General features: G+C 35.1%; 1 protein-coding gene across 15 annotated transcripts in view; it reads right to left on the minus strand.

The window, feature by feature from the left end:
- Positions 1–25,667, minus strand: part of DMD (dystrophin) — a 2,398,628-nt gene that overhangs the window by 1,265,017 nt on the left and 1,107,944 nt on the right. For all 15 annotated transcript variants that reach the window (XM_055081921.1, XM_055081920.1, XM_028482834.2 and 12 more), the window contains one exon: positions 11,654–11,848. In XM_055081921.1, the coding sequence (XP_054937896.1) occupies positions 11,654–11,848 (195 nt within the window). The remainder of the gene's footprint in view (positions 1–11,653; positions 11,849–25,667) is intronic.

Here is a 25,667-nt window from a genome sequence, read left to right on the forward strand (position 1 = left end):
ATATACACTACCAAACGTAGGGTGAATAGCTAGTGGGAAGCAGCCGCATGGCACAGGGAGATCAGCTAGGTGGTTTGTGACCACCTAGAGGCGGGGGATAGGGAGGGTGGGAGGGAGGGAGACGTAAGAGGGAAGAGATATGGGAACATATGTATATGTATAACTGATTCACTTTGTTTTAAAGCAGAAACTAACACACCATTGTAAAGCAATTATACTCTAATAAAGATGTTAAAGAAAAACAACAACTAAACTTACACTCAACCTTGCACCGTAACCTGATACTCCTGCCGTTTTCCACATGATACAGTTAATGGCAGCTCTATTGTCCCAGTTGTTCATGCCAAAATTCTTAGTGTTATCCTTGAACCCTCTCTCTACCAACCCACCTGCAACTGGCCACCAAATCCTATGGGCTCTACCTTGACAATGTATTCAGCACTTAAACCCCCCGCCACTCTGATCCAAACCTTCATCTCCAGCTTGGATAGTTCTGAATATGGGTATAATAACAGTGCTTTCTAATAGGGTTGCTGTGGTGACCATACAAGCTACCACAAGTAAAGAATTTAGAATGGGTCCTGGCACATAATAAATCAGTAGTAGCCAAATGCCACTTATAGTCAAAGCATGAATATTTCAAAGGCTTTATCCTCTATAAAATTATTCTCAGTTTCTGCTTTCTACATTGCTTTCTCCTCTTCACAAATTCCGTTACACTCATGCCTTATACTATGTATTTTGGCTATATTATGTCTCTCCTACTTTTATTACTTTCTAACTTGTTTGTGTAACTCTGACATGTGTATTCAATTAATGTTACAAATTACCAGAGCACAGGGATCACATCTTCTATTTCTCTTTTAGAGAGTTAAACACAGTAGTCGAGGCTCAATACATATGTGTTAATTTGAAATGAAAAGTTGAGTTGAAGCTCTGAATCTTAACTTGCTTATGAAAATCAATTGGAATGGAACCACCGAACCTTTAAGTTTTGTTACATTGTTCTTGAACCGTTGCAGACATCCATTCAGGCCTGAACAGATGTTGTGCATGCTTCAGTCATCCCCCGCTTTATTCTATTTTACTTTTACTGGTTATTTAGCTGTTAGAGTAAATGGTGGAATAACAGTCCCTCTGTATTTCCTGGCCAAGCTTCTCCATGGTTACCTCACAGTACCTCAGATACCTAACAAGAGACAAAGTCCTTCATTTAGAATTATGCCTAGTTACCCAGATGTCACAGAGCACAAATGAGAACAAAAAGAAAAATGCAAAACCTGCATTTACTGTTCCAACGGTTCCCCAAAGACAACAATCCTAGCCATCAGCACCAACTAAATGAAAAATGATTTCATAAATCCTTTTGTGATAGGTACATTTTGCATTACGTTGTGCACATTGTCAAAATCATTTTACAAAAAGAATCTTGATAGAAAAATCGGCTCTTGAACATAGCAAAGGAGAACTGTGTAGAAGCAAATGCTTTTCTCATCATTCAAAATTAGATATACGGTACTCTATGTTTCCAAATATTTTAGAACCAGGACATGCTTTTAAGTCTTGTGTAACTGAGCAAAGGAGGGGCAGATAGATTTTATGGAGAAAAATTCTACGGCAATACAGTAATCCAGGGAAACCTGAAAAACTGATTACCACTGAGGAATCGGATTGAAAAATGTGGACAGGATGCTTTTCTTTCTTCTTTGCACTTTATACTATTTTATCCTATTTAAACATACAATCATGAGCATCTTATTATTTTGATAAAGAATGGAAAATCTAGTATGTGTGATCAAGCAAGTTTACAGATAACTACTATACACAACTGAATGTAATTAAGTCTGTACAAATTAATACAAATGACAGTACACTCTTTTGGAAAAAAGAAGGAAACATATTTGGTAATATTTTGCCCATTTTATAAATGATTAACGCTGTTGACACTGGGAGAACATGCTTTCTATCACAGCGTTTTACATTTGGGATAGAAAAGCAAAACCACTGTTTCATGTAATTGTTCTGAACCTAAACACACAAATTTAAGAAAACCAACAAATGACAAAACAAAACATGTTATGGGAGAGGGATCTTAACACTCTACCTCCTTTCTTTATCTTTTTGGAAATCCCAGAGATTTCCCTCATGGTGAGAACATCCTTTTGCCTCAGGTTTGGAAAACTCAATATGGGAATTTGTAGTAGTTGGTATCCATTAATTAAAGTGATTTACAATACATAGTTCTTGATTTTTACCTTGACTGTTTAATTACATGCATTAGGATTCAGAAACAAGCAGACGGGTAAAAGACATTGTATTAGATTGAACTATATGCAATTGCCAATGTTTGAACATTTTGACCCACGTAATGCCAATTCATAAGGTTCAACTGAATGTTATTAAAGTATCAACATGCTCATGACTACCATTTTAAGCAAGAAAACTGATCAGATCAGCTTTTTTAAATGGCAAAAGAAAAACAACAACAAAATAAATAACAAAAATAAGTCTCACAATTCCAAGGAAAAAAGGAAAAAAAAAACCACTGTTGATTGAAGTATCCTTAACTTAGAGCTTCAATGTTTTTAAATAGTTTAAGTCATGGTTCTGAACTCGGAACAAAGGATTCTAAATTACTGAAATAGAACTAGGAAAAAAACGAATTCAACATATTTCAATGAAAAATAAAACTCCACATAAAACAAAAATGACAACAACAAACTAAAAAACAGCATCCTATTCTTGGTAAAAGCCATGAGCATGGAAACGTGGAACGATTTAGAGCCTGCATCCTAAAATTAATAGAAGAATGAAAAATTTTACCCCTGAATAAGTAATACTTAGCTTTGGAAATATAGTAAATATGATTGAAAGTAAGTAAGATTCTCTAGCTAAAGTTTTTGTCAAAAGCAAATGTTTTTTAGCCTATGTGCATTCTCTTCTTTTACTTTTTTTTTTTAACTTTAAACTTTTTTTTTTTAACCTTTAGGCTACTTGCCAAATCTGGAAATAACTTTATGTATATTTTATGCTATTATTAACATTTTACTTAAAGTTTTTTTTACATTTAAGTATGCAATTTTATGTTTCACCACATTTTTTAAAAATTTATTTTATTTATTTATTTATTTTTGGCTGTGTTGGGTCTTTGTTGCTGCGCGCGGGCTTTCTCTAGTTGCGGCGAGCGGGCTTCTCATTGCAGTGGCTTCTCTTGTTGTGGAGCACGGGCTCTAGGCATGCGGGCTTCAGCAGTTGTGGCATGTGGGCTCAGTAGTTGTGGCTCGTGGGCTCTAGAGCAGGCTCAGTAGTTGCGGCACACGGGCTTAGTTGCTCCGCAGCATGTGGGATCTTCCTGGACCAGGGCTCAAACCCACGTCCCCTGCATTGGCAGGCAGATTCTTAACCACTGCGCCACCAGGGAAGGCCTCACCACATTCTTAAAGGCAATTTGTTTGCAGGATTATTTACACGGAAATTTAATTTACAATAATTTTTAAGACTTTGGATATATGATGAAGTAATACGGGTTTTGCAAAATTGGAAATTTATATAATTATACATTTTTTACAAGAATTTTTCTATATAATCCTACATGATTTCACTTTATCTTCACAATATTACTGCTGAGTAGGCTGGAACAGGTATTATCATTGATCTAATTTCAAAGTTAAAAACACTGAGACACAGAAATTTTATGTGGCTTGCCCAGGACACAACTATTAAGAGTCAGATTCCGTGTCTAAATTTAAGTCTTTCATGTTCAAATCCAGTGCCTTGCCAACCACTCTAGCCTATTGTTTGCCATAATCATATAATGCAAGCCAAGTGATTGGGAAAAATATTACTAATATTTTAATTATTTGTGGGTTTCTTGCCACACACTTTCATAAATGATTGGTTTAAAATTCAGTGTGTACAAACCTAGAGCAAATTTCTCCATGCTGGTATATATGCTTAGTTTGTTAGAATTCACACATCTGGATGATTTAACTCAATGAGTTTGGATACAATGTAAAAGAGGCTAATTTTATTTCTTTTTTAAATTAAAAAAATCGTTTTTTATTCTTGGAACTAGTAGATTAACATTGTTCTGTCCTCTTCAATCACAGACTTCATACCTGGATTTACCAGACTGTCATCCATTCACTCAACAGATGTCCACTGAGTGCCTATTAGTGGTAGGTACTGTCCTAGGAGTTGGAGATATAGTGGTGAACAACACAAACAAGATATTTTTTCTTCCTAGTGGTTATGTGTATGATGGATGTTGGTCACCAGAGGGAAAATGTCAGGAGTAGATGGTTCATTTGCAAACCACTGTAAATGGTAAAAATTGTATCTTTTGCTGTTGCTGACTCAGTATCACCATCTTAATAAATGTAGCTCTGCAGTTAAATGGATATACATACACTTAAATGCACATATATGTGTTTTAAGAGTTATAAAATCCTGCATGATTGCTTTCACATTTTAAGAAGGCGGAAATAATAGCTTTAGGCAGTTTTAGTTAACAAAAATGCCTTGAGACCCTTTGTAACTTGGCTAACAGAGGAGCACACAACTTTCATTTCTAAGAAAAAAAGGATTAGAGAAACCCATTAGTAGCTGTGACAGCAGCCACCGGGGAGTAGATCTATCTTAAAACTGAGAAAGAGAAATTGGAGCACCAAAGACTCAAACTCCAGTTCATTTTCACTCTCTGGAATTTGTCTTTATCTGACAGATGAAGGCAACATCCTATATAAATCTAATTCTTATCCACTTTATGCCCCATCTAGCTACCAGGCACTACATTAATGACATATCAAATTGGGAAGGGTGTTCAATCAAAAGGCATTAAAGTACTTATTAATTAATTTTTTCTGAGCTTCTAAAGAAATTTTTTTAAAGTTATATTTAGTGGCTCTATGGTAAGGTGTCCTTTCGATTTTTTTTCCCCTGCATTGTTTATGGCCACATGTCAAAATTACTTCCTAAATACAACTATATACTTTGGTGGAAACATTCTCCATAGGATGATGCACTGTCCTTACATAAGTAACAAATCAGTAATTATATATCACAGATCAAAAAAACTGACATCATAATTGGTCAAAGAACAGCTTGAATAGTTCACGAATAAAAGAAAAACCTCCACACAACTTAACTGCAACCTCAAAATTTCAACCAGCATCATAAATTGTAAGTTTTAATGTGGAAGTTCCTGACTTCCAGAATTTATAGGACACAAATTATCAAAATAGTCTTGCTAGGAGAATGGAAGGAGACGGAGTGAGTCCTTAAAGTACATTTTAGCGAAGATGGGAGTAAACTGCAGCATGGGGGTCAAAGTAGGACCACTGATGGGCCTGATAAAATAATGGCTGGGAGAAAAGAATTAATAATGTCCTATAAAAGAGAGACATGTAGAAAACATAAAGGGAAACTACCAAAGTACATATAAATATGAACTATAATGCAGTAAATATCTATGATCTCTTCACTATAAGAGAAGTGAAAATTGAGGTACTGTATTAGTGATTTAAGTATGATTTCAATTATAGCAAATAGATTAATATTTGTAAAGTACTTCACAAATATAAATAGCAAATCAATCAATCAAATAAAATAAATAGCAAATCAAATAAATCCCAAATCATAAAAGCAAATGAAAAAAGGAAATATATTTATAGCTGAATAAATGTGCTAGTTGAAAAGCTTAAACACTGTCCAACACCATACACAAAAATGAACTCAAAATGGATTAAAGACCTAAATGTAAGACTAGATACTACAAAATTCCTAGAGGAAAACATACGCAGAACACTCTTTGCTGTAAATTGCAGCAATATCTTTTTGGATCCACCTTCTAGAGTAATGAAAACTAACAAATTGTAACAAATGGGACCTAATTAAACTTAAAAGCTTTTGCACAGCAAAGGAAACCATAAACAAAACGAAAAGACAATCCACAGAATGGGAGAAAATATTTGCAAACGAAGCGACTGACAAGGGATTAATCTCCAAAATATACAAACAGCTCATGCAGCTCAATATAAAAACAAACAAACAAACAAACAACCCAACCAAAAAATGGGCAGATCTAAATAGACATTTCTCCGAAGAAGACATACAGATGGAGAAAAAGCACATGAAAAGATGCTCAACATCACTAATTATTAGAGAAATGCAAATCAAAACTACAGTGAGGTATCACCTCACACCAGTCAGAATAGCCATCATCAAAAATCTAGAAGCAATAAATGCTGGAGAAGGTGTGGAGAAAAGGGAACCCTCTTATACCGTTGGTGGGAATGTAAATTGTTACAACCACTATGGAGAACAGTATGAAGGTTCCTTAAAGAACTAAAAATAGTACTACCATATGACCTAGCAATCCCACTCCTGGGCATATATCTGGAGAAAACCATAATCTGAAAAGATACATGCACCCCAATGTTTATTGCAGCACTATTTAAATAGCTAGAACATGGAAGCAACCTATATGTCCATCGAGAGAGGAACAGATAAAGAAGATGTGGTACATATATACAATGGAATATTACTCAATCATAAAAAAGAATGAAATAATGCCATTTGCAGCAACATGGATGGACCTAGAGATTATCACACTAAGTGAAGTAAGTCAGACAGAGAAAAGATAAATATCATATGATATCGCTTATATGTGGAAACTAAAAAAATGATACAAATGAACTTATTTACAAAACAGAAACAGACTCACCCGCTTCGAGTCACAGACTTTCACAATTACTGAAGAGGAAAGGTGGGGGGAGGGATACATTAGGAGTTTGGGATGAACATATACATGCTACTATATATAAAATAGGTAATCAACAAGGACCTATGGTATAGCATAGGGAACTCTACTCAGTATTCTCTAATAACCTGTATGGGAACAGAACCTGAAAAAGAATGGATATATGTATATGTATAACTGAATCACTTTGCTGTATACCCGAAACTAACACAACATTATAAATCAACTATACTCCAATATAAAATAAAAATTAAAATGTAAAAAGAAAAAGAAAAAAAAGAAAAACTTGATTTTTCTCAGAGAAATCATGAAATGATTACGTTATTCCAAATGTTATAGTCCAAAATATCAGTTCTTACAATGTGGTAATACATTAATAAAAGTCATATTTTTCCATGCACCAAACTATTCGAATATAAAGTTTAAGTATTCAAAAAGCATTTGTAAACAAATTTTGCTTTGACACTTTATATGCTCCATGATTATTTAATTTAGAATAATTACAATATTCTTTTGTTGGAATAGTATTAAACTGGTGAAAAATCTAACCCTTTATCTAGCATGGCCCTGTATTACAACGTACACAGAAACATTAATTATTTTATTTACCTTCAGATATTTTGCTCAGATTTGTATATACAGTACCTCCTTCTATTACCTAACTTTCCTAATACCAGAATAGAAAACCAGTCAGCTTGCTCACGGCATTAATTTTGTCTTCATTCAAGTGACTGACATTATTAAATTTGTGCTTAACTGTGATGAAATAGATTCCAAAGGAGAAAGATTTTGACCAAAGTGATAACATCTCCGTCGCCAGCACTTTTGCCTGGGCTTCACAGCAAGAGTGGAGTACCGAAGGCAAAGTTATCAACGAGAAGAAAGAAATCTTACATTTCTCAAGTGATCTTCTACCAAGTTCGCAGGACACCTAAATTCTCCTGAGCCCCAAATCTGCTGAGAATGGGCTTTTATACACCCATGCTCAAGTTTCTGGTGAAGACAGAAATAAATCTTCTATCTTCTCTCTGAAAACATTTCCAAAATCTGAAAATCTCTCCTTACCACCCTAGCCCAAGCCACTGGCATCCGTTCTTCAACTGTCCTCCTTGTTTTTACCCTTGATCCCCTACAGTTCTGCTCTCAGTGGGTCAGCCAGTGTGATCTTTTTAAAGCATAAATCCGATCACATCAGTCATCTTCTCAAAAACCTACAACGGCTCCTATCTCGCTCAGAATGAATGGTAGTCTTTATGACGGTCCACCATTTGTTTGCTTATATTCTGTCTCCCTCTGCTATAACAAAAGCTGTATGAGGGCAGAGTCCATCGGTTTTGTTTACTGCTTTTTAAGCACTTAGAGCAATGCCTGGTATATAGGAAGTGCTTAATAAAGATGTTTGAATGAATGAATCCTCACTCCTTACATTATTGCCTTGTCCTAATAATTCCTTTTAGGTCTCAAGGGTCCTGCATAAAAGCTGAACCAGTCAAAGAAGACTGAACGACTTTTGCTTTACAATCTTTGGCTTTTTCAGCTACAACAAGCTCTCCCCAGTGCTGTTGAGGTTGAACAAGGGCTGCCTTTACTTCTTGATCTTATCTAAGCTCTACATTGGGCCCAACTGTCCTGTCAACATCTGTGAGCTTTCTCCATTTGTCCACACTTCTTGTCGCCCACCCTGGCTACTAGAGACACAAAACATTTTATCCACCTCAACCAGAGCATCTTTAATACCATCAATTTAGATGAGACAACTGAAATGATGCATGTCTGACTTCTTTCTTTTCTTCCCTTTCTTTTCCTCTTCCTGCCTTCCTTTTCTCCTTCTTTATTTCCTTCCCTCCTTTCTCCCTTTCCCCCTCCCTCCCTCCTTTTTCTCTTGTTGAAGTATAGTTGATTTACAATATTATAATAGTTTCAGATGTATAACATAGTGATTCAATATTTTTATAGATTATATTTCAAGTTATTATAAAATATTGGCTATATTTCCTGTACTGTACAATATATCCTTGTAGCTTATTTATACATAGTAGTTTGTACCCTTTAATCCCCTACCCCTATCTTGTCCCTCCCCGCTTCCCTCTCCTCTTTGGTTACCACTAGTTTGTTCTCTATATCTGTGAGTCTGCTTCTGTTTTGTTACATTCATTTATTTTGTTTTTTAGATTCCACATATAAGTAATAACATACAATATTTGTCTTTTTCTGTGTGACTAATTTCACTAAGGATAATGCCAACAAGCACATGAAAGATGCTTGCTTCCTTTTATGGAATCTTTTTGAACTGGCATAGATTCAGTGAGAATTAGAACTCAGGACATTTTTCCTATGAACTGGCCACACCAGTCCTCAGTTTTCTACATGTTTTACCCCAATTCACCCTTGCTATGCTCAACATAGTACCCTTGAAACCACTGCATGAAAGGTGGTACAGTACAGGGGTTAACAGCTCAGAGATTAAATCTACTTGGCTTGGGTTCAAATCCTCGCTCAACCAATACTAGCTGTGTCAACTTTGTCAAGTTATTTTACTTAGTATTTCTTCAGTTTCTTCATCTATAAAATGGGGATAATAATTTTAGGTATTTCATAGAGTTATGGAGAGGATCAATTAGATAATACAAGTTATCGAGTACCTAAGCCCTATATACAACTGATCCTCCTTATTGCAAAAGATAAAGCATAGCTGTCATCCTTATTCTAACCCATGCTCTTATTTTTGTCCTAATAATTCACCTTTATCCATGCCAATCCCTAACTGAGCAACTAAGGCCTAATTAAGCAACTAACTGATAATATTGGCTTGGATATAAGGATAAATATTACTTTTGTGTGTGTTTCTCATTCATCGCTAGGTAGGCCTTAGCTAATGTATTAGCTATTAAATCCAAATTTACAATGTAAATAGGTGTTTATCTGGTTAGTTCTTGTCAAAATGATTAGGTAGCTTTCTAATTCAATACATCTATGGAAATCATATGTGCTATATTATTCATATTTTGTTCAGAAAGTAATTATTTTAACTTATTGCACATTATTTGTGTTGCACTTAAAAAATATGTATGTTAAACCACAGCAATACCTACTACAGTTCTGTAATTTGATTCATGCAAATCTGTCAGGAATAAAATCAACCACAATTTAATTTCAAACCTTCTCAACCAGCAGCTGTACAAATGCACTGCTTTTCTATTTTTACTACTAGATAATGACAATGATGAATGCCTTTAAGAGGAAGTACATATTCATTGAAAAGACTGAGATCAAAACTATCCCCCTTCAAAAAGCTCATAGAGGTAGGAAGCCCGTTTGCTTGCTGCAGAAGATATGCTGGGAGTGAGACAGAATTATGCCCCAAACTCCATCTAATGAGGACTCAATAACCAATTAAATTAAAACTGCGATAATACTTTTTTACAAACCACAGTAATCAATACCATCATAATTGGTGTCAGCTTTAATACTATTAAATATATCTGAAAGAACAAATGATTAGCTATGAGCGCAGCCAGGGGCCCATCATTCTGAGTGTGCCAGGTTAAGAGGTATGAAGACAAAGATATTCAACTGGCAACTTAATAAGTTTAGGGTTACTGCTCTCCTGACCTATATGTCCATGAACATGGAAAGGAATGAATATTAGCTCATTAGCGGTGATTTACATATTGAATGACAAAGATGAACTTACAAACTGTGCTGTCATGAGAAATTAGTTACTGTGATTTATGACAGGCATGCTGGCATGTCTCCTTTATCAATTGATTGAGTTTCTTTTCTTCACTGTACCCATGAGTGATTTGACTTTTACTTCAAGGAGAATAAGAAATAGCACCATACCAAAATGATGGAGTAGTTCCAGAGATCCATGCATCCCTTACTCTATTTTAGTGTATAATTTTGTAGCTTATTTGATATAATGTAAGACATTAAACTCAAGTCACTCAAGATATTGCTACTCTGATTTCTAAGACAAACAAATGTCTTTATCTATTTGTATAGTTATGCAAATATGTGATATGGAATGAGATCCCAAGAGATCATTTAGAGTATAAAATACTTTAGCTAATAGGTGCTGCTGAGAGCAAACTTATCTCCTGTCTATAATCTTATGCTGTGTGCTTCGGCAAATACCAAGCTCTGGCCATACTATTATCTTTCATTTTGAGTGTGAAATGTATGATCACAAAAATTATCTTGAGACACACATTATTATGTACATTTTCTTGATGCTACATTTATTTATCTTCAGACACTTCCCTCTAAAATTCAAAACCTACTTCTTCATCATGTTTTGTCTTAGTTTGGAATTCATAAACTTATAGTTGGTGATTTGAAAAAAAGCTGGATTTGGTTGGAGGCGTTTGCCTGGTGATTTTAAATAAAGTATTTTATTGCTTTCTATTCAGTTAGATACCATATGTTGTGGTATTGATACTGACACTAATTTGAAATTGAATGTGAATATTATAAGTGGAAATAGAAAACTAAAACTGTATACAAAAGATATAATTTAAAACCTCATTTAATTTCCCCTTTTAAGGGAAAAGAAAGACAAGTAATGTATCAGTTGGAAGTAAACTGTTTGTCTAGCAAAGCTTGTTGTTTGGAGAGTCCTTTCTGCCCTGAATGTATAAGAAACCATTATTTTAGGGCGTTCCTTTGTTTTAGGAAGTCTCTTAACATTAAATATTATAAAATACCTATTCCATTTTATGTTTCTCTTTCTACACTAAATTTCTAAAGCGAACCATCTTGTAAAGTATTTTAAGATTTCCATGTGTTAAGTCAGAATGCCTTCACGGTATACATTTAAGTCAAATGTTCTGGTACAGCAAATGATCAATGTGATGATCTTGTAAAATCTGAATGAAAGTGCTTTGTTTTTACCTTCAGAGACTCCTCTTGTTTGAAGAGATCTTCAAAATCTTTAGCACAGAGGTCAGGAGCATTGAGAAGTTGTTCCACTTCTGACAGGGCATGTGAGACATGAGTAATCTCAGTCAGATAAGTAGAAGGCACATAAGAAATTTCCAAAGGCATTTCTTCAGTCATCACCATCACTGATTCTTCATGGACAGTGTGCTGGTATAGATATACAAAAGAACAATTCTTTTAGCTTCCTAATACTGAAAAGACCTCAATTGAATTCATATAGATTCCAGATTATAGCTGACAGAGGGCTGGAAAGTGGATCAAAATGCATGATGATAAGTCTAGTAAAAAGGTTATTTATTATTTATATATCCTCTCTTCCGAAACGTGTTAGAAACATTTTATAATAAGAGATACACACACATTAGCACCATGAATATAAGACTGAAAGACCAAGAGCCGTAAGATCATGAGAGGGGTAGTTTTACCCTAAGAAAATAATACTTTTTACAACTGGGTTTAAAAATGTAATTCTAAGCTTCCTGGAAAACTAAGTATGGGGTGGGATGTGAGGGGTCTACATCTGTGATATTCATACCAAAAGGAACCTTTCCTATACTTTTTCCCCCTAATCTTGACTGAGGTACAAGAGGGACAAAGTGGTTTTGGTTGGTAGCTAGCTTTCTATTAAGCACCCTTCTCCTCCAAATTCCCGACATCAGCTGTCTCTTTGTTTTTTGTTTTTAACATCTTTATTGGAGTATAATTGGTTTACAATGGTGTGTTAGTTTCTGCTTTATAACAAAGTGAATCAGCTATACATATACATATATCCCCATATGTCCTCCTTCTTGTGTCTCCCTCCCACCCTCCCTATCCCACCCCTCTAGGTGGTCACAAAGCACGGAGCTGATCTCCCTGTCAGCTCCTCTCTTTGATGCTAGATTCTTGCTAAGTTAAACTGCTTATTAAGGTACTAGATAAGTAGGACTGAGGATGAAATTTACACTTTAATAAGAGCTCCTGAAAGCCTGAAGATCTAAGGGAGCACCAGTTTCTCCTCCTGCATCTACACTTTCCTACCTGCCATTCAAGTGTTAGGACTGATGGGCATCTGGGGTTCAGAGTCTCTTGGGACTTGGTCAGGAGTGCCTCTTTCCCTACGCCTCATAAGAACAAGGAATAAATACTATTTGGAGTGCAAATTCAGAAAGATAGATGACCTCTGCTCTCTTCTGTCTATACTATAAGCAGCAAAACTCTTGTAATTGAAATTAGTTTTCCAGTAACTTTGTTTTGAATTGATGAACTGCCATCTGCCTGGTGATGGGGTCAGCTGAGGGTTTCAGTGGAAGGGTCGCTTGGGGAGTTCTGATGATAAGCATGCTAACACAGCCATTTATTACTGCACAGCCTTTATGACGAGACCATCCTCATTTTTGCAGTAATGTAATTAAATGGTGTTTAGGATCCCAGACTGAAGCTACACAAAGATGAGTTAAAACATAAGCTGGTCCATTTATGCTTTCATTTTGATCATTCAGGTCCAGGATTCTTGTACTCATCTCTTAGATAATATAAAAACAAAATAATTCTAATTTAGATGTCTCATCTACTTATGACACTACAAATGCATAGAACTGCACAGATTAACTTATATCACACAATTATACCTTTTAACAAAGTTTCGTTTAGTGTGTATACCTTGACCAAATACATGACACATATTGCTTCATGATCAATGGAATGGTAATCTACATGTACTTCTAATTTTACATTTAAAATAATATTAGAATTTTGGGCTAGAGTTGGAGGATTTCATTCCTTCTATTCTCTTGATACATAGTACCTAGTCATCATAGATAGGAGAAGTGGTGCTTACCAGGTGAATAAGGCAAGCTAAGGGATGATCCTGTGAACTTTTATGAGAAATGGAATATTTCAAAATAAGTCTTTGACACCATTGGGAAACTGTCAACTCATTTGCTAGAAAGTTCAGCTTTATAAATTTTTAATATTCTCATTTATTATAAAGTTCTAATAGATACAATAATTTTTAATACAGAGAAATGTATCATACTTTTCATATATTATAATAAAGAGTCAAAAAGTGAACTGAGACGCTCAGGTATTTGGAGATCTAGGTTACTATCTACCCCTTAAAATATATCATTCCTTTTGACACAGCCATGCAGGTCTATAATGAATAAACTACATCTACTGAATGCCTTTCAGTTTGGTTTAATAAAAATTTCAGACAGTTATTTAAAAATCAGTGTAATTGGAAGTATCATGTTCATTTTCTCTTCTTTATGCAAAATCCATGCACTCATATTCAGATTTTGCCTTTTCATTTGAATTTCATTAACTCTGCCTTGAATAATTATATCCTTCTGAATCCTGATGTGTACAAATCCTGTCTAACCTTTTGAAAATCAACTTGCTTTTGTTAATGTTCTTTACCACCTTATATCATTAGAGATATCCATGCATCATTAGCATGGAAGTGCTGTAGCCATACTATTTCATTTTATTCCTCTCTGTTCATATTCATTTCTAATGATATATACCCAAAAGAATACACTATCCTCATTTTCTGGGAATGAAAATCAAGAGATGTGGAAGAAAGCCCCAAAGTACCTATTTTTATTAACAAATTGAAAGCTCAATTGAAGTTTAGAAAGGATCATTATGGGACAAAACTATGATTTGTAACACCTAAAGTTGAGATGAAAACTGGCTTCAAATTTTGAGCTCTGTAAGTAGGCATAGGTATCACTCATAAAGTTTTTAATAAACTTCTGTTTCTCTAAAACTTCAGTTATCACTTTATTTTTATTACTTAAAATTTGATTCTTGAAGGGCCACATAACTGCATGAAATAAAAGCAATCCTGTTTTGAAACAAATGATGCATTTTATTTAAGTTTTTAAAACAAAATATTTTCCTCCATGATTTAAAGGACTTCTCTCTCCTCAAGAGAAAAGTTTCAAATGAGTTGTGGTTACTGCCTCATTTATGAGTTATGAGGTCAAAAAAAACTCAAGAAGAAAAATGCACTATATGCCATATCATTATGAGATATTCTTTTTAAAAATACCTATGTATCTAACATAAATGTGGTATATAGAAAATAGGTCGACACATTCAAAGTCTAACTAACAAAAATTAGCCTAATACCTGGACAAAAAAAGTAATGCAGTGATGGAACATTTCTTTTTTTTTACTTCATTAGTGTTAATAAAGACAAAGATATGTCAAATCTTCAAAATAATACAAGATTATTTATCAATAATTTAAAGTGAGCTATCATATGAAAATCTGTTAATTTATATCTTATCTTTCTTCAAAATGGCATTCTTAATTATTACAAATTATTTAAAAATAATAATACAATGGTATATAAATCCCAAAGAGGATTACAGGCTTTTATATGGGTTCTGATGGGTCATAAATAATATGGTAATGGGAAAGACTTAAGTTATCTAAGACAGGTAGCTTTCTCTCCTAGTCTCAAAAGTCTTCAGAGAAAAAAATTGTTTCCTTCTAATAAGCTGGACAGTTGAGCTATTTGTATTTATTTCTCTTTGATCATTTATAGAAATTATAACCTAAAAAGGCAAATCAAATAATCAAATTTGGCAAAAAGAATACTGCATTAACCCATAGACAGAAGAAAACCTCAAATTACATGACATACGAAAAACAAGAATATGACACAGCTGAGATAGGTAGGGGTTTAGTCCTTCCTGTTCACAGTTTGGGATACACATAAATGGCATGGCAATACTACCGTTCTGACAGTACTTGGCTTTGCGTGCTTTTAACTAAGTCACTGTGCAGAATGACCTTAAATAATCAGCCTAATGAGATCACATGAATTGGTTATGATCTTAGATGAAGAAAATAGTGACAAGAGAGCATTTTCTCTCAGGAATTTCCATCCCTCTTCACTGCATCATCTAGAAAACTGCCTATGTGAAGTTATGTAACAGAAAAAGGGGAGGATCAATCTTAGAATGATCATGAAGTAGTTCATCAACAAACTGTATTAAGCTTATAATTTACCCCCTTGGCTCAAAAAGAATAAAACACAATAAATACATAAAATAATCAGTATAAAATATTGCAGAAAGTCATCTTTTATATCTATATTATTTATTTTCTAAAATTAGAATGAATTTTTGGTACCAGGCAAGCTGGCAGGGAAAGAGATAATCAGGTGGAGCTGGATGTATTAGTCTTTAAGAACAACCTACTTCCAGGAGGCCAGGTATGTGTAGTGTTCTGTATAAAGGGTATGGATGCATTTGTTCATTGATCTGCCTTATGTTGATTCTTCCCTTCCACATCATCCAATTTACTTAATTCCTCAGGGCCAAGCTAAATTACCATCTAATTAAACTGATAAACTGAATCTTGATTATGTGTTAATGGCTTATAGTGGTTTAAAGTATTATCCTTCACAGGATAACATTTGCATTTTAATATGGATTTTCAATACATTAACATCAAGTAGTAACTTGGTAGAATTCTAGTCACTAAGTATGGCCTGTGAGAGAAATGAAAGGAAAAGTCTTTGATTCCCACCAAGAAAAGCACCAACACATCAGCACCAACATATATGGCCTACCTCATAAGAAATTACCAGTAAAATAACATGACAATTAAACAGATAAGGTTATATACCCTAGGTACCTTACAATGTAAAATAAATGCAGTGAAGACTCATGCATAGTACCTAGTCTATAGTAGGTATTCAAAAATATTTGTTGAATAAATGAAGAAACTATCAACTTAAAAGGCCGCGGCATGGCATGTGGGATCCTCCCAGACCGGGGCGCGAACCCGGTTCCCCTGCACCGGCAGGTGGACGCGCAACCACTGCGCCACCAGGGAAGCCCAAGGATAATTTTTTAAAAGAAATATTTGGCTAGAACTCCTGGGATCTACAGCTATAACATAATTTCCATTTTGGAATTCCCAGAATTCAAACAGGAATATTTTCTTCATTTCATAATGTAATCTTCATTGGTATAGATTTAAAAGGTATTTCTGATTTAACTATACAACATTTTTTCCAATTTAATGCACACAAGCTAAATGCTGTTACACATATATGTCTGGCTCTTCAATTGTCTCTCAGATTTTAATGTAACTCATTATATGTGAACAAAAAAAAAGCCATTATTTGAAGTACTGTTATACAGATAATTTTAGCAGATATTAATTTTAGCCTCTTCACGGAGGTCCACAAGGCTTACTAGCAAATTGAAGTGTCTGAGAAGGCCTGAAGTCAAGAAATTATTTTATCCTTTCTAACTCTTCCCAAAGTGTCCACATAAAACTTTTAATTTATATATCCAGTATATATTCGTTTAATAGCAAGCTATCCTGATACCAGCTTGGGAATACCTGGCATAGGAATTTTTTCATATGTGCACATGTGAAAATGAACACACATATAATGAATTTGATGTGAAAACAAAATTAACACAAGAAAAAATAAGTATGGAATTACTTTAACTTCTGCAAATGTATGTCACCCCACTGTATCACTTAATTTCTATTGCCCTGTGGATCTTCCACTTTGAGTAGACTTTGCAGAACAGGCTTACAATATTATTAATTTCTATGCTACACTTCTCAAGCATCTCAGAAAATCAGGCCGGCATTTATGTCTATATTATTTAATGTGGCAACTAAGTAATTATATCTGAATGTGCATGTGCCATAATCCTGTTTCTGAATGAGGATTTTTCTTTATTAGAAATGTGGGGCTTCCCTGGTGGCACAGTGGTTGAGAATCCGCCTGCCGATGCAGGGGACACGGGTTCGTGCCCCGGTCCGGGAAGATCCCACATGCTGTGGAGTGGCTGGGCCCGTGAGCCATGGCTGCTGAGCCTGTGCATCCGGAGCCTGTGCTCTGCAACAGGAGAGGCCACAACAGTGAGAGGCCCGTGTACCACACACACAAAAAAGAAATGTGATAGTGAAAAAGCCTATAACTGTACTGCTCAATATTGTAGTCCTTGCCCACATGTGACTATTCAAATTTAAATCTAAATTATTTAAAAGGAAATACAAATAAAATTTTAGTTGCTGATGACATTAAAAATATAACATGGTATTCATTTTTTATAATAGAAAAAGTCAATAATGCAAAAGCTAAAATCTTTATTTATGAAAAAGTTTAACACTAGCATTACATCTATCAGAAAATATTTGTTGTAGTTTATCTATCAATAGATTGATAGTTTTCCTAATGAAGGTGGTCTAGACTGGCTAGTAAATCCAACTTAAGATGTCAAACGCTTAAAATTCAGTCAATTTGTCATTATACTACAGCAGACTGATTTTACTGAACTGCTAACATATTTTGTTTTCATATACAATAGCCTCAATCTCTAAGTAACCGCATCAACTCTGATGAAGTTATTTTATGAAAGCACCTATTATAAAGTATAGAAATTATATATGCATGATTAATCTGTTGAAAGCTATTAATTTATGCATGTATGTATATGTATGCATGTGTGTGTACATACCAACAAAATGAAAATGTTGAGATGATAGGAAAATCACCTCATATACACGTTTTCTGTCCCCCTCACTGTTAAGTAGACTCAACCTTCAAAATAACAGTGACTAACTACTAGAATCTAGAAGAAAATGTGCATCAAGGACTCAAATAACAGAAAAAGAGGTGTAGGTGGAAAGAGAAAATCATGAACTGGTAGTCTTTGAAAGATAGATGATCTCTGGCACAGTGTGGGATGAAAACTATGGATCTGGTGATTTCCAGATGTGTATATGGGGTAATTTGTAGGAGACAATTGATTTAAGAGGGTCTATTGGGCCCGGGAAGGAGTAAGAACCTGCTGTTTTGCTTCATACAGGCACTACTGGACAGTGGCTGTACAAAATGGCTGAGGGCAGCTTTATCCCCCACTTCTTATTCTTGAGATCAAGATGCTTTGCCACACATATTTATTCTGGGAGGTTCTGGCTTGTTAAGTCATTCTCCAACAGAAAAAAAATACTGCCATTATCTTTGTTACTTCTCAATCATCACTATATAGTATAACCCTCAAACCTGACTTGCACTTATGCTAAGAGCTTTCACACCCTTTAATTTAAGCACAAGAAAAAGAACATAGGCCATTTCAAGAGACACAAGGGATTGAAGAAAGGAAACAAAGCTGAGTCCATGCAAGAAATATACTAGAAGAAACAGAAGAGAGATTTAATAAAAAAAAGTGAGAAGCATGAAAAAGACAACACTAAAATACAGAAAGCCTGATACCTGGTTTTAGAAAATTCAATAGATGATTTGGGAAAAGACAGTGGTAATTGCTAAAAAAAAAAAAAAAAAAAAAAAAATGTGGGTTCTACATGATCAACCAGAGGAAGTATCCCACAACACAGAGAAGAATAGAAAGACACTGAAATCACAAGTGAAAAGGTAAGAGACCTGGAGGATAGAATTAGGACATCTAATATGGAAAGAATATAAATATCAGAATGAGAAAAGAGATGGAAGAGAATAATTAAAATAATATTAAAATGAAACTCTCCTAAGCTAAAAATATTATTGATTTGCAAAAGTTAAAAATGTTACCCAGGTACTAAGAAGAGCTAAAGAATAAAGACACATATTTAGAAACATACTGAAAAATATCTTAGTGAAAATTTTGAATTCTGAGGAATGGGGTGGGGGTACCTTACAGAGTTTGAGACAAAGAGAACTATATATATATATATATTTCTCTGTGTGTATATATATATATATATATATAAACTTGGACCACCATATATTTATATATATACATATATATATATGTATATATATAAACTTGGACCAACATCATACTTCTCACTGGCAACAACGGAAGCTCGAAGACAGTGAAAATTAAAAGACAATGGACACTAGAAGACAGTGGTCCACAACCTATATAGGCTATTAACAGAAGAGGAAAGAGATTCAAGAGCTCTATTATTATCCAAAGAATCCATCGTTATGATAGCAAAAGAAAGACCATTTTGAAAATTTAAACATTAAAAGGGTATACATCCTTAAGTAATTTTCTATGCGAAAATTTCTCAACTATTCCAACAAAATGAAAAATAAAGTATAATAAAGATTTCTAAACAGAAGGAAATAAAGAATACAAAGAAATTGATGAACAATAAACTCTGTGAGGTTTTTCTGTTAAATTTAATACAACACTGGTAGTTTAAGTGTAATTTGAGTGATAATATGACTTCTTGAACTAGATACTGTGAGGGGAAACAACAGTAGTTAGGGACAAAAATTATATATTACTAGTTTTTAAAGGACCTTATCTTGGCTTGAAAAAATGAGGAGTTGCTGAACAAATCGTGTTGGTGGGGAGAGCAATGTTCTCATTTAATTTTGGTGTAAAACTACAGAGATATAGGGTTAAAATTATTAAAAATAGGAAACTAAGTGCTAGTAAAATAGACATGCAGAGTGCAACTTCAAAAATATCAGCAGTATGGGGAGGGATGCAGTAGCATTCAACAAGGGTGGTTAATTACACATGTGGTCACCTTATATTTGATAAAGGAGTCAAGAATATACAGTGGAGAAAAGACAGCCTCTTCAATAAGTGGTGCTGGGAAAACTGGACAGGTACATGTAAAAGTATGAAATTAGAACACTCCCTAACACCATACATCCAAAAATGGGCAGAAGACCTAAATAGATATTTCTCCAAAGAAGATATAGAGATTGCCAACAAACACATGAAAGAATGCTCAATATCATTAATCATTAGATAAATGCAAATCAAAATTACAATGAGATATCATCTCACACCGGTCAGAATGGCCATCATTACGACCCAGCAATCCCACTACTGGGCACAGACCCTGAGAAAACCATAATTCAAAAAGAGTCATGTACCACAATGTTCACTGCAGCTCTATTTACAACAACCAGGACATGGAAGCAACCTAAGCGTCCATCAACAGCTGAATGGAAAAAGAAGATGTGGCACATATATACAATGGAATATTACTCAGCCATAAAAAGAAATGAAATTGAGTTATTTGTGGTGAGGTGGATGGACCTAGAATCTGTCATACAGAGCGAAGTAAGTCAGAAAGAGAAAAAAAATATTGTATGCTAACACATATATATGGAAACTAAGAAGAAAAAAAAAAGGTCATGAAGAACCTAGGGGTAAGACTGGAATAAAGACACAGACCTACTAGAGAATGGACTTGAGGATACGGGGAGGGGGAGGGGGAGGCTGTGACGAGGTGAGAGAGTGGCATGGACATATATACACTACCAAGCGTAAAGTGGATAGCTAGTGGGAAGCAGCTGTATAGCACAAGGAGATCAGCTAGGTGGTTTGTGACCACCTAGAGGGGTGGGATAGGGAGGGTGGGAGGGAGGCAGATGCAGGAAGGAAGAGATATGGGAACATGTGTATATGTATAACTGATTCACTTTATTATAAAGCAGAAACTAATACACCATTGTAAAGCAATAATACTCAAATAAAGATGTTAAAAAAAACATTTCCACTTCTTAAAAAAAAAAGCACCTACAACAGAAATAAAGTGCTTTGCCAAATTTAAAAAAAGCTGTACTAATTTTTCACTCCTAAAAGCTTTTAAGAATATTGATTTGCTTACTTTTTGTATCCAAACCAATTTTTTTAAGTATAAGAATTAACTAAAATCATGAATATAAAGCAGTCTGCAAATTACAAAAGTATTTGTCATGGCTATTTATTTGGAAATGAAGAATATAAAAGAAGTGTGCATATTGTCATAATTCAAAAAGGGTCATGTACCAATATGTTCACTGCAGCTCTATTTACAAGAGCCAGGACATGGAAGCAACCTAAGTGTCCATCAACAGATGAATGGATAAAGAAGATGTGGCACATTTATACAATGGAATATTACTCAGCCATAAAAAGAAACGAAACTGAGTTATTTATAGTGAGGTAGATGGACCTAGAGTCTGTCACACAGAGTGAAGTAAGTCAGAAAGAGAAACAAATACCGTATGCTAACACATATATATGGAATGTAAGAAAAAATAAAAAGTCACGAAGAACCTACGGGTAAGACGGGAATAAAGACACAGACCTACTAGAGCACGGACTTGAGGATATGGGGAGGGGGAAGGGTAAGCTGTGACAAAGTGAGAGAGTGGCATGGACATATATACACTACCAAATGTAAAATAGATAGCTAGTGGGAAGCAGCCCCATAGCACAGGGAGATCAGCTCAGTGGTTCGTGACCACCTAGAGGGGTGGGATATGGAGGGTGGGAGGGAGGGAGATGCAAGAGGGAAGAGATATGGGAACATATGTAGATGTATAACTGATTCACTTTGTTATAAAGCAGAAACTAACACACCATTGTAAAGCAATTATACTCCAACAAAGGTGTTAAAAAAATAAAAATAAAAATAAAAGCAGTGTATCTTTCCAATTTGGAATCTTCATGTTTTCAGTTTTCAATTTTGATGAAGCCCCAGAAAGGTAACACTTCTGTGTTAAAGCAAATGGTGCTATTATGGGATCTACATATTTTTGAAACAAAGAAAAGAAGGATTTAAATCCAGAGGACGAAAACATTTATAAAAAAACCAATAACTGGGCTTCCCTGGTGGCGCAGTGGTTGCCACTTGCTGCGGAGCGGCTAGGCCCATGAGCCATGGCCGCTGAGCCTGCGCAGCCGGAGCCTGTGCTCCGCAACGGGAGAGGCCACAACAGTGAGAGGCCCACGTACGGCAAAAAAAAGAACAAAACAAACAAACAAACAAAACCCAAATAATGTCGGTACATTTATTATATGTCAATGTATATTTTAAAAATATATATTAAGCAGGTGTTGTAATACCCTAATTCCACTCTTTTTGCTTGTATTTGTTCTTGTATTTGTTTTTCACACACGACAAAACAAATTCCAGAATCTCATTCCAGGAGATAATGCTTGTGGGCCAATATTCATTGCCTGGAGGGCTATAAAAAGGGAGACAATCACCGATTTTTAGAGCATTCCTTTCCCCATTCTCAAAACTTCAAGCAATCAACAAAGAAACTTGGCAGGAATAGTACCCCTTCATGTGAGTAAGTTTCTCCAAATTGATGCTTCCCAGACTCTGTATTTCATGGGTCAATAAAACATTACCAAAAATGTCAGGGAACCTCACAAAATTCCAACCTTTATTTTTGTAGTAAAAGACATTGTAAGGAAATAATAAAAAGGAAAAAAAGAAAGAGGAAAGAAAGGCCATTTTAATGCTGCCCCTTCGCACAACAAACTGTAGAAAGCTATACTTTCAGAAGAAAGAATTTTTGAACAAATTTACCTCTATGAAAAGTGCAACACATTTGCTCTTATTTTTTTTCCCTTCTCTATGGACCAGTGAAAGCTTTCAGATACTGGTAGACTGGCACTGGGGCACCACTGGTGTAAGAATGCAAAACCAACAACTCTGAACTATATGGAGTTACATAAGAAGATGGTATACATCCATCCATCCATTCATTTACTAACCATATTTTTACTGAGCACCTACTCTGTGGTAGCATCTATATATTAGGAAAATAGTATTTAGTAAGACAAAGTCTCTACCCTCATGGAGCCTACATTCTAATGGTAGAAGACAGACTATAAACAAGAAAGCAAACAAAATATTTAAAAATTGTGGTAAGTGCTATAAAGGAAACACCTGGCTAATGTTGGAGAGCATGATGGAGGGGATGAAGGGAATGTTATGAATAACATCACATAGGAGGCTGAAGGATGCATTTGTTCAGCATCTTGAAACATGACAGGAGACAAGCAGACAAAGACCCAGAATGAAAGTCACAAGAGACCAGAGGGCAGAGAGCAAAAGCAAGAACTACAATCCTGCAGCCTGTGGAACAAAAATGACATTCAGAGAAAGACAGACAAGAAAAGGCAGAGGGCCATGTACCAGTTGAAGGAACAAGATAAAACCCCAGAAAAACAACTAAATGAAGTGGATGGAGATAGGCAACTTTCCAGAAAAAGAATTCAGAAAAATGATAGTGAAGATGATCCAGGACCTTGGAAAAAGAATGGAGGCAAAGATCGAGAAGATGCAAGAAATGTTTTAAAAAGACCTAGAAGAATTAAATAACAAACAAACAGAGATGAACAATACAATAATTGAAATGGAAACTACACTAGAAGGAATCAATAGCAGAATAACTGACGCAGAAGAACGGAGAAGTGACCTGGAGGACAGAATGGTGGAATTCACTGCTGCGGAACAGAATAAAGAAGAAAAATGAAAATAAATGAAGACAGCCTAAGATACCTCTGCGATAATATTAAACGCAACAACATTCTCATTATACGGGTCCCAGAAGGAGAAGAGAGAGAGAAAGGAACAGAGAAAATATTTGAAGAGATTATAGTCAAAAACTTCCCTAACATGGGAAAGGAAATAGCCACCCAAGTCCAGAAAGCACAGAGAGTTCCATACAGGATAAATCCAAGGAGAAGCACACCAAGACACATAGTAATCAAATTGGCAAAAATTAAAGACAAAGAGAAACTACTGAAAGCAGCAAGGGAAAAACGACAAATAACATAAAAGGGAAGTCCCATAACGTTAACAGTTGATTTCTCAGCAGAAACTCTACAAGCCAGAAGGGAGTGGCAGGACATATTCAAAGTGATGAAAGGGAAGAACCTATAACCAAGAATACTCTACCCAGCAAAGATCTCATTCAGGTTCCACGGAGAAATCAAAAGCTTTACAGACAAGCAAAAGCTAAGAGAATTCAGCACCACCAAACCAGCTCTACAACAAATGCTAAAGCAATTTCTCCAAGTGGGAAACACAAGAGAAGAAAAGGACCTACACAAACAAACCCAAAACAATTAAGAAAATGGTCATAGGAACATACATATCGATAATTACCTTAAACGTGAATGCATTAAACAATCCAGCCAAAAGACACAGGCTTGCTGAATGGATACAAAAACAAGACCCATATATATGCTGTCTACAAGAGACCGACTTCAGACCTAGGGACACAAACAGACTGAAAGAGAGGGGATGGGAAAAGATATTCCATGCAAATGGAAATCAAAAGAAAGCTGGAGTAGCAATACTCATATCAGATAAAACAGACTTTAAAATAAAGAATGTTATAAGAGACAAGGAAGGACACTCCATAATGATCCAGGGATCAATCCAAGAAGAAGATATAACAATTATAAATATATATGCACCCAACAGAGGAGCACCTCAATACATAAGGCAACTGCTAACAGCTATAAAAGAGGAAATCGACAGTAACACAATAATAGTGGGGGACCTTAACACCTCACTTACACCAATGGACAGATCATCCAAAATGAAAATAAATAAGGAAATAGAAGCTTTAAATGACACAACAGACCAGATAGATTTAATTGATATCTATAGGACATTCCATCCAAAAACAGCAGATTACACTTTCTTCTCAAGCGCGCGTGGAACATTCTCCAGGATAGATGAAATCTTGGGTCACAAATCAAGCCTCAGTAAATTTAAGAAAACTGAAATCATATCAAGCATCTTTTCTGACCACAATGCTTTGAGATTAGAAATCAATTACAGGGAAAAAAAATGTAAAAAACACAAGCACATGGAGGCTAAACAATACGTTACTAAATAACCAAGAAATCACTGAAGAAATCAAAGAGGAAATCAAAAAATACCTAGAGACAAATGACAATGAAAACAAGACGATCCAAAACCTATGGGATGCAGCAAAAGCAGTTCTAAGAGGCAAGTTTACAGCTATACGAGCCTACCTCAAGAGACAAGAAAAATCTCAAATAAACAACCTAACCATACACCTAAAGGAACTACAGAAAGCAGAACAAACAAATCCCAAAGTTAACAGAAGGAAAGAAATCATAAAGATCAGAGCAGAAATAAATGAAATAGAAACAAAGAAAACAAGAGCAAAGATCAATAAAATTAAAAGCTGGTTCTTTGAGAAGATAAA

The sequence above is a fragment of the Physeter macrocephalus genome, chromosome 21 (assembly GCF_002837175.3).
Source record: "Physeter macrocephalus isolate SW-GA chromosome 21, ASM283717v5, whole genome shotgun sequence".
NCBI classification, from domain to species: domain Eukaryota; kingdom Metazoa; phylum Chordata; class Mammalia; order Artiodactyla; family Physeteridae; genus Physeter; species Physeter macrocephalus.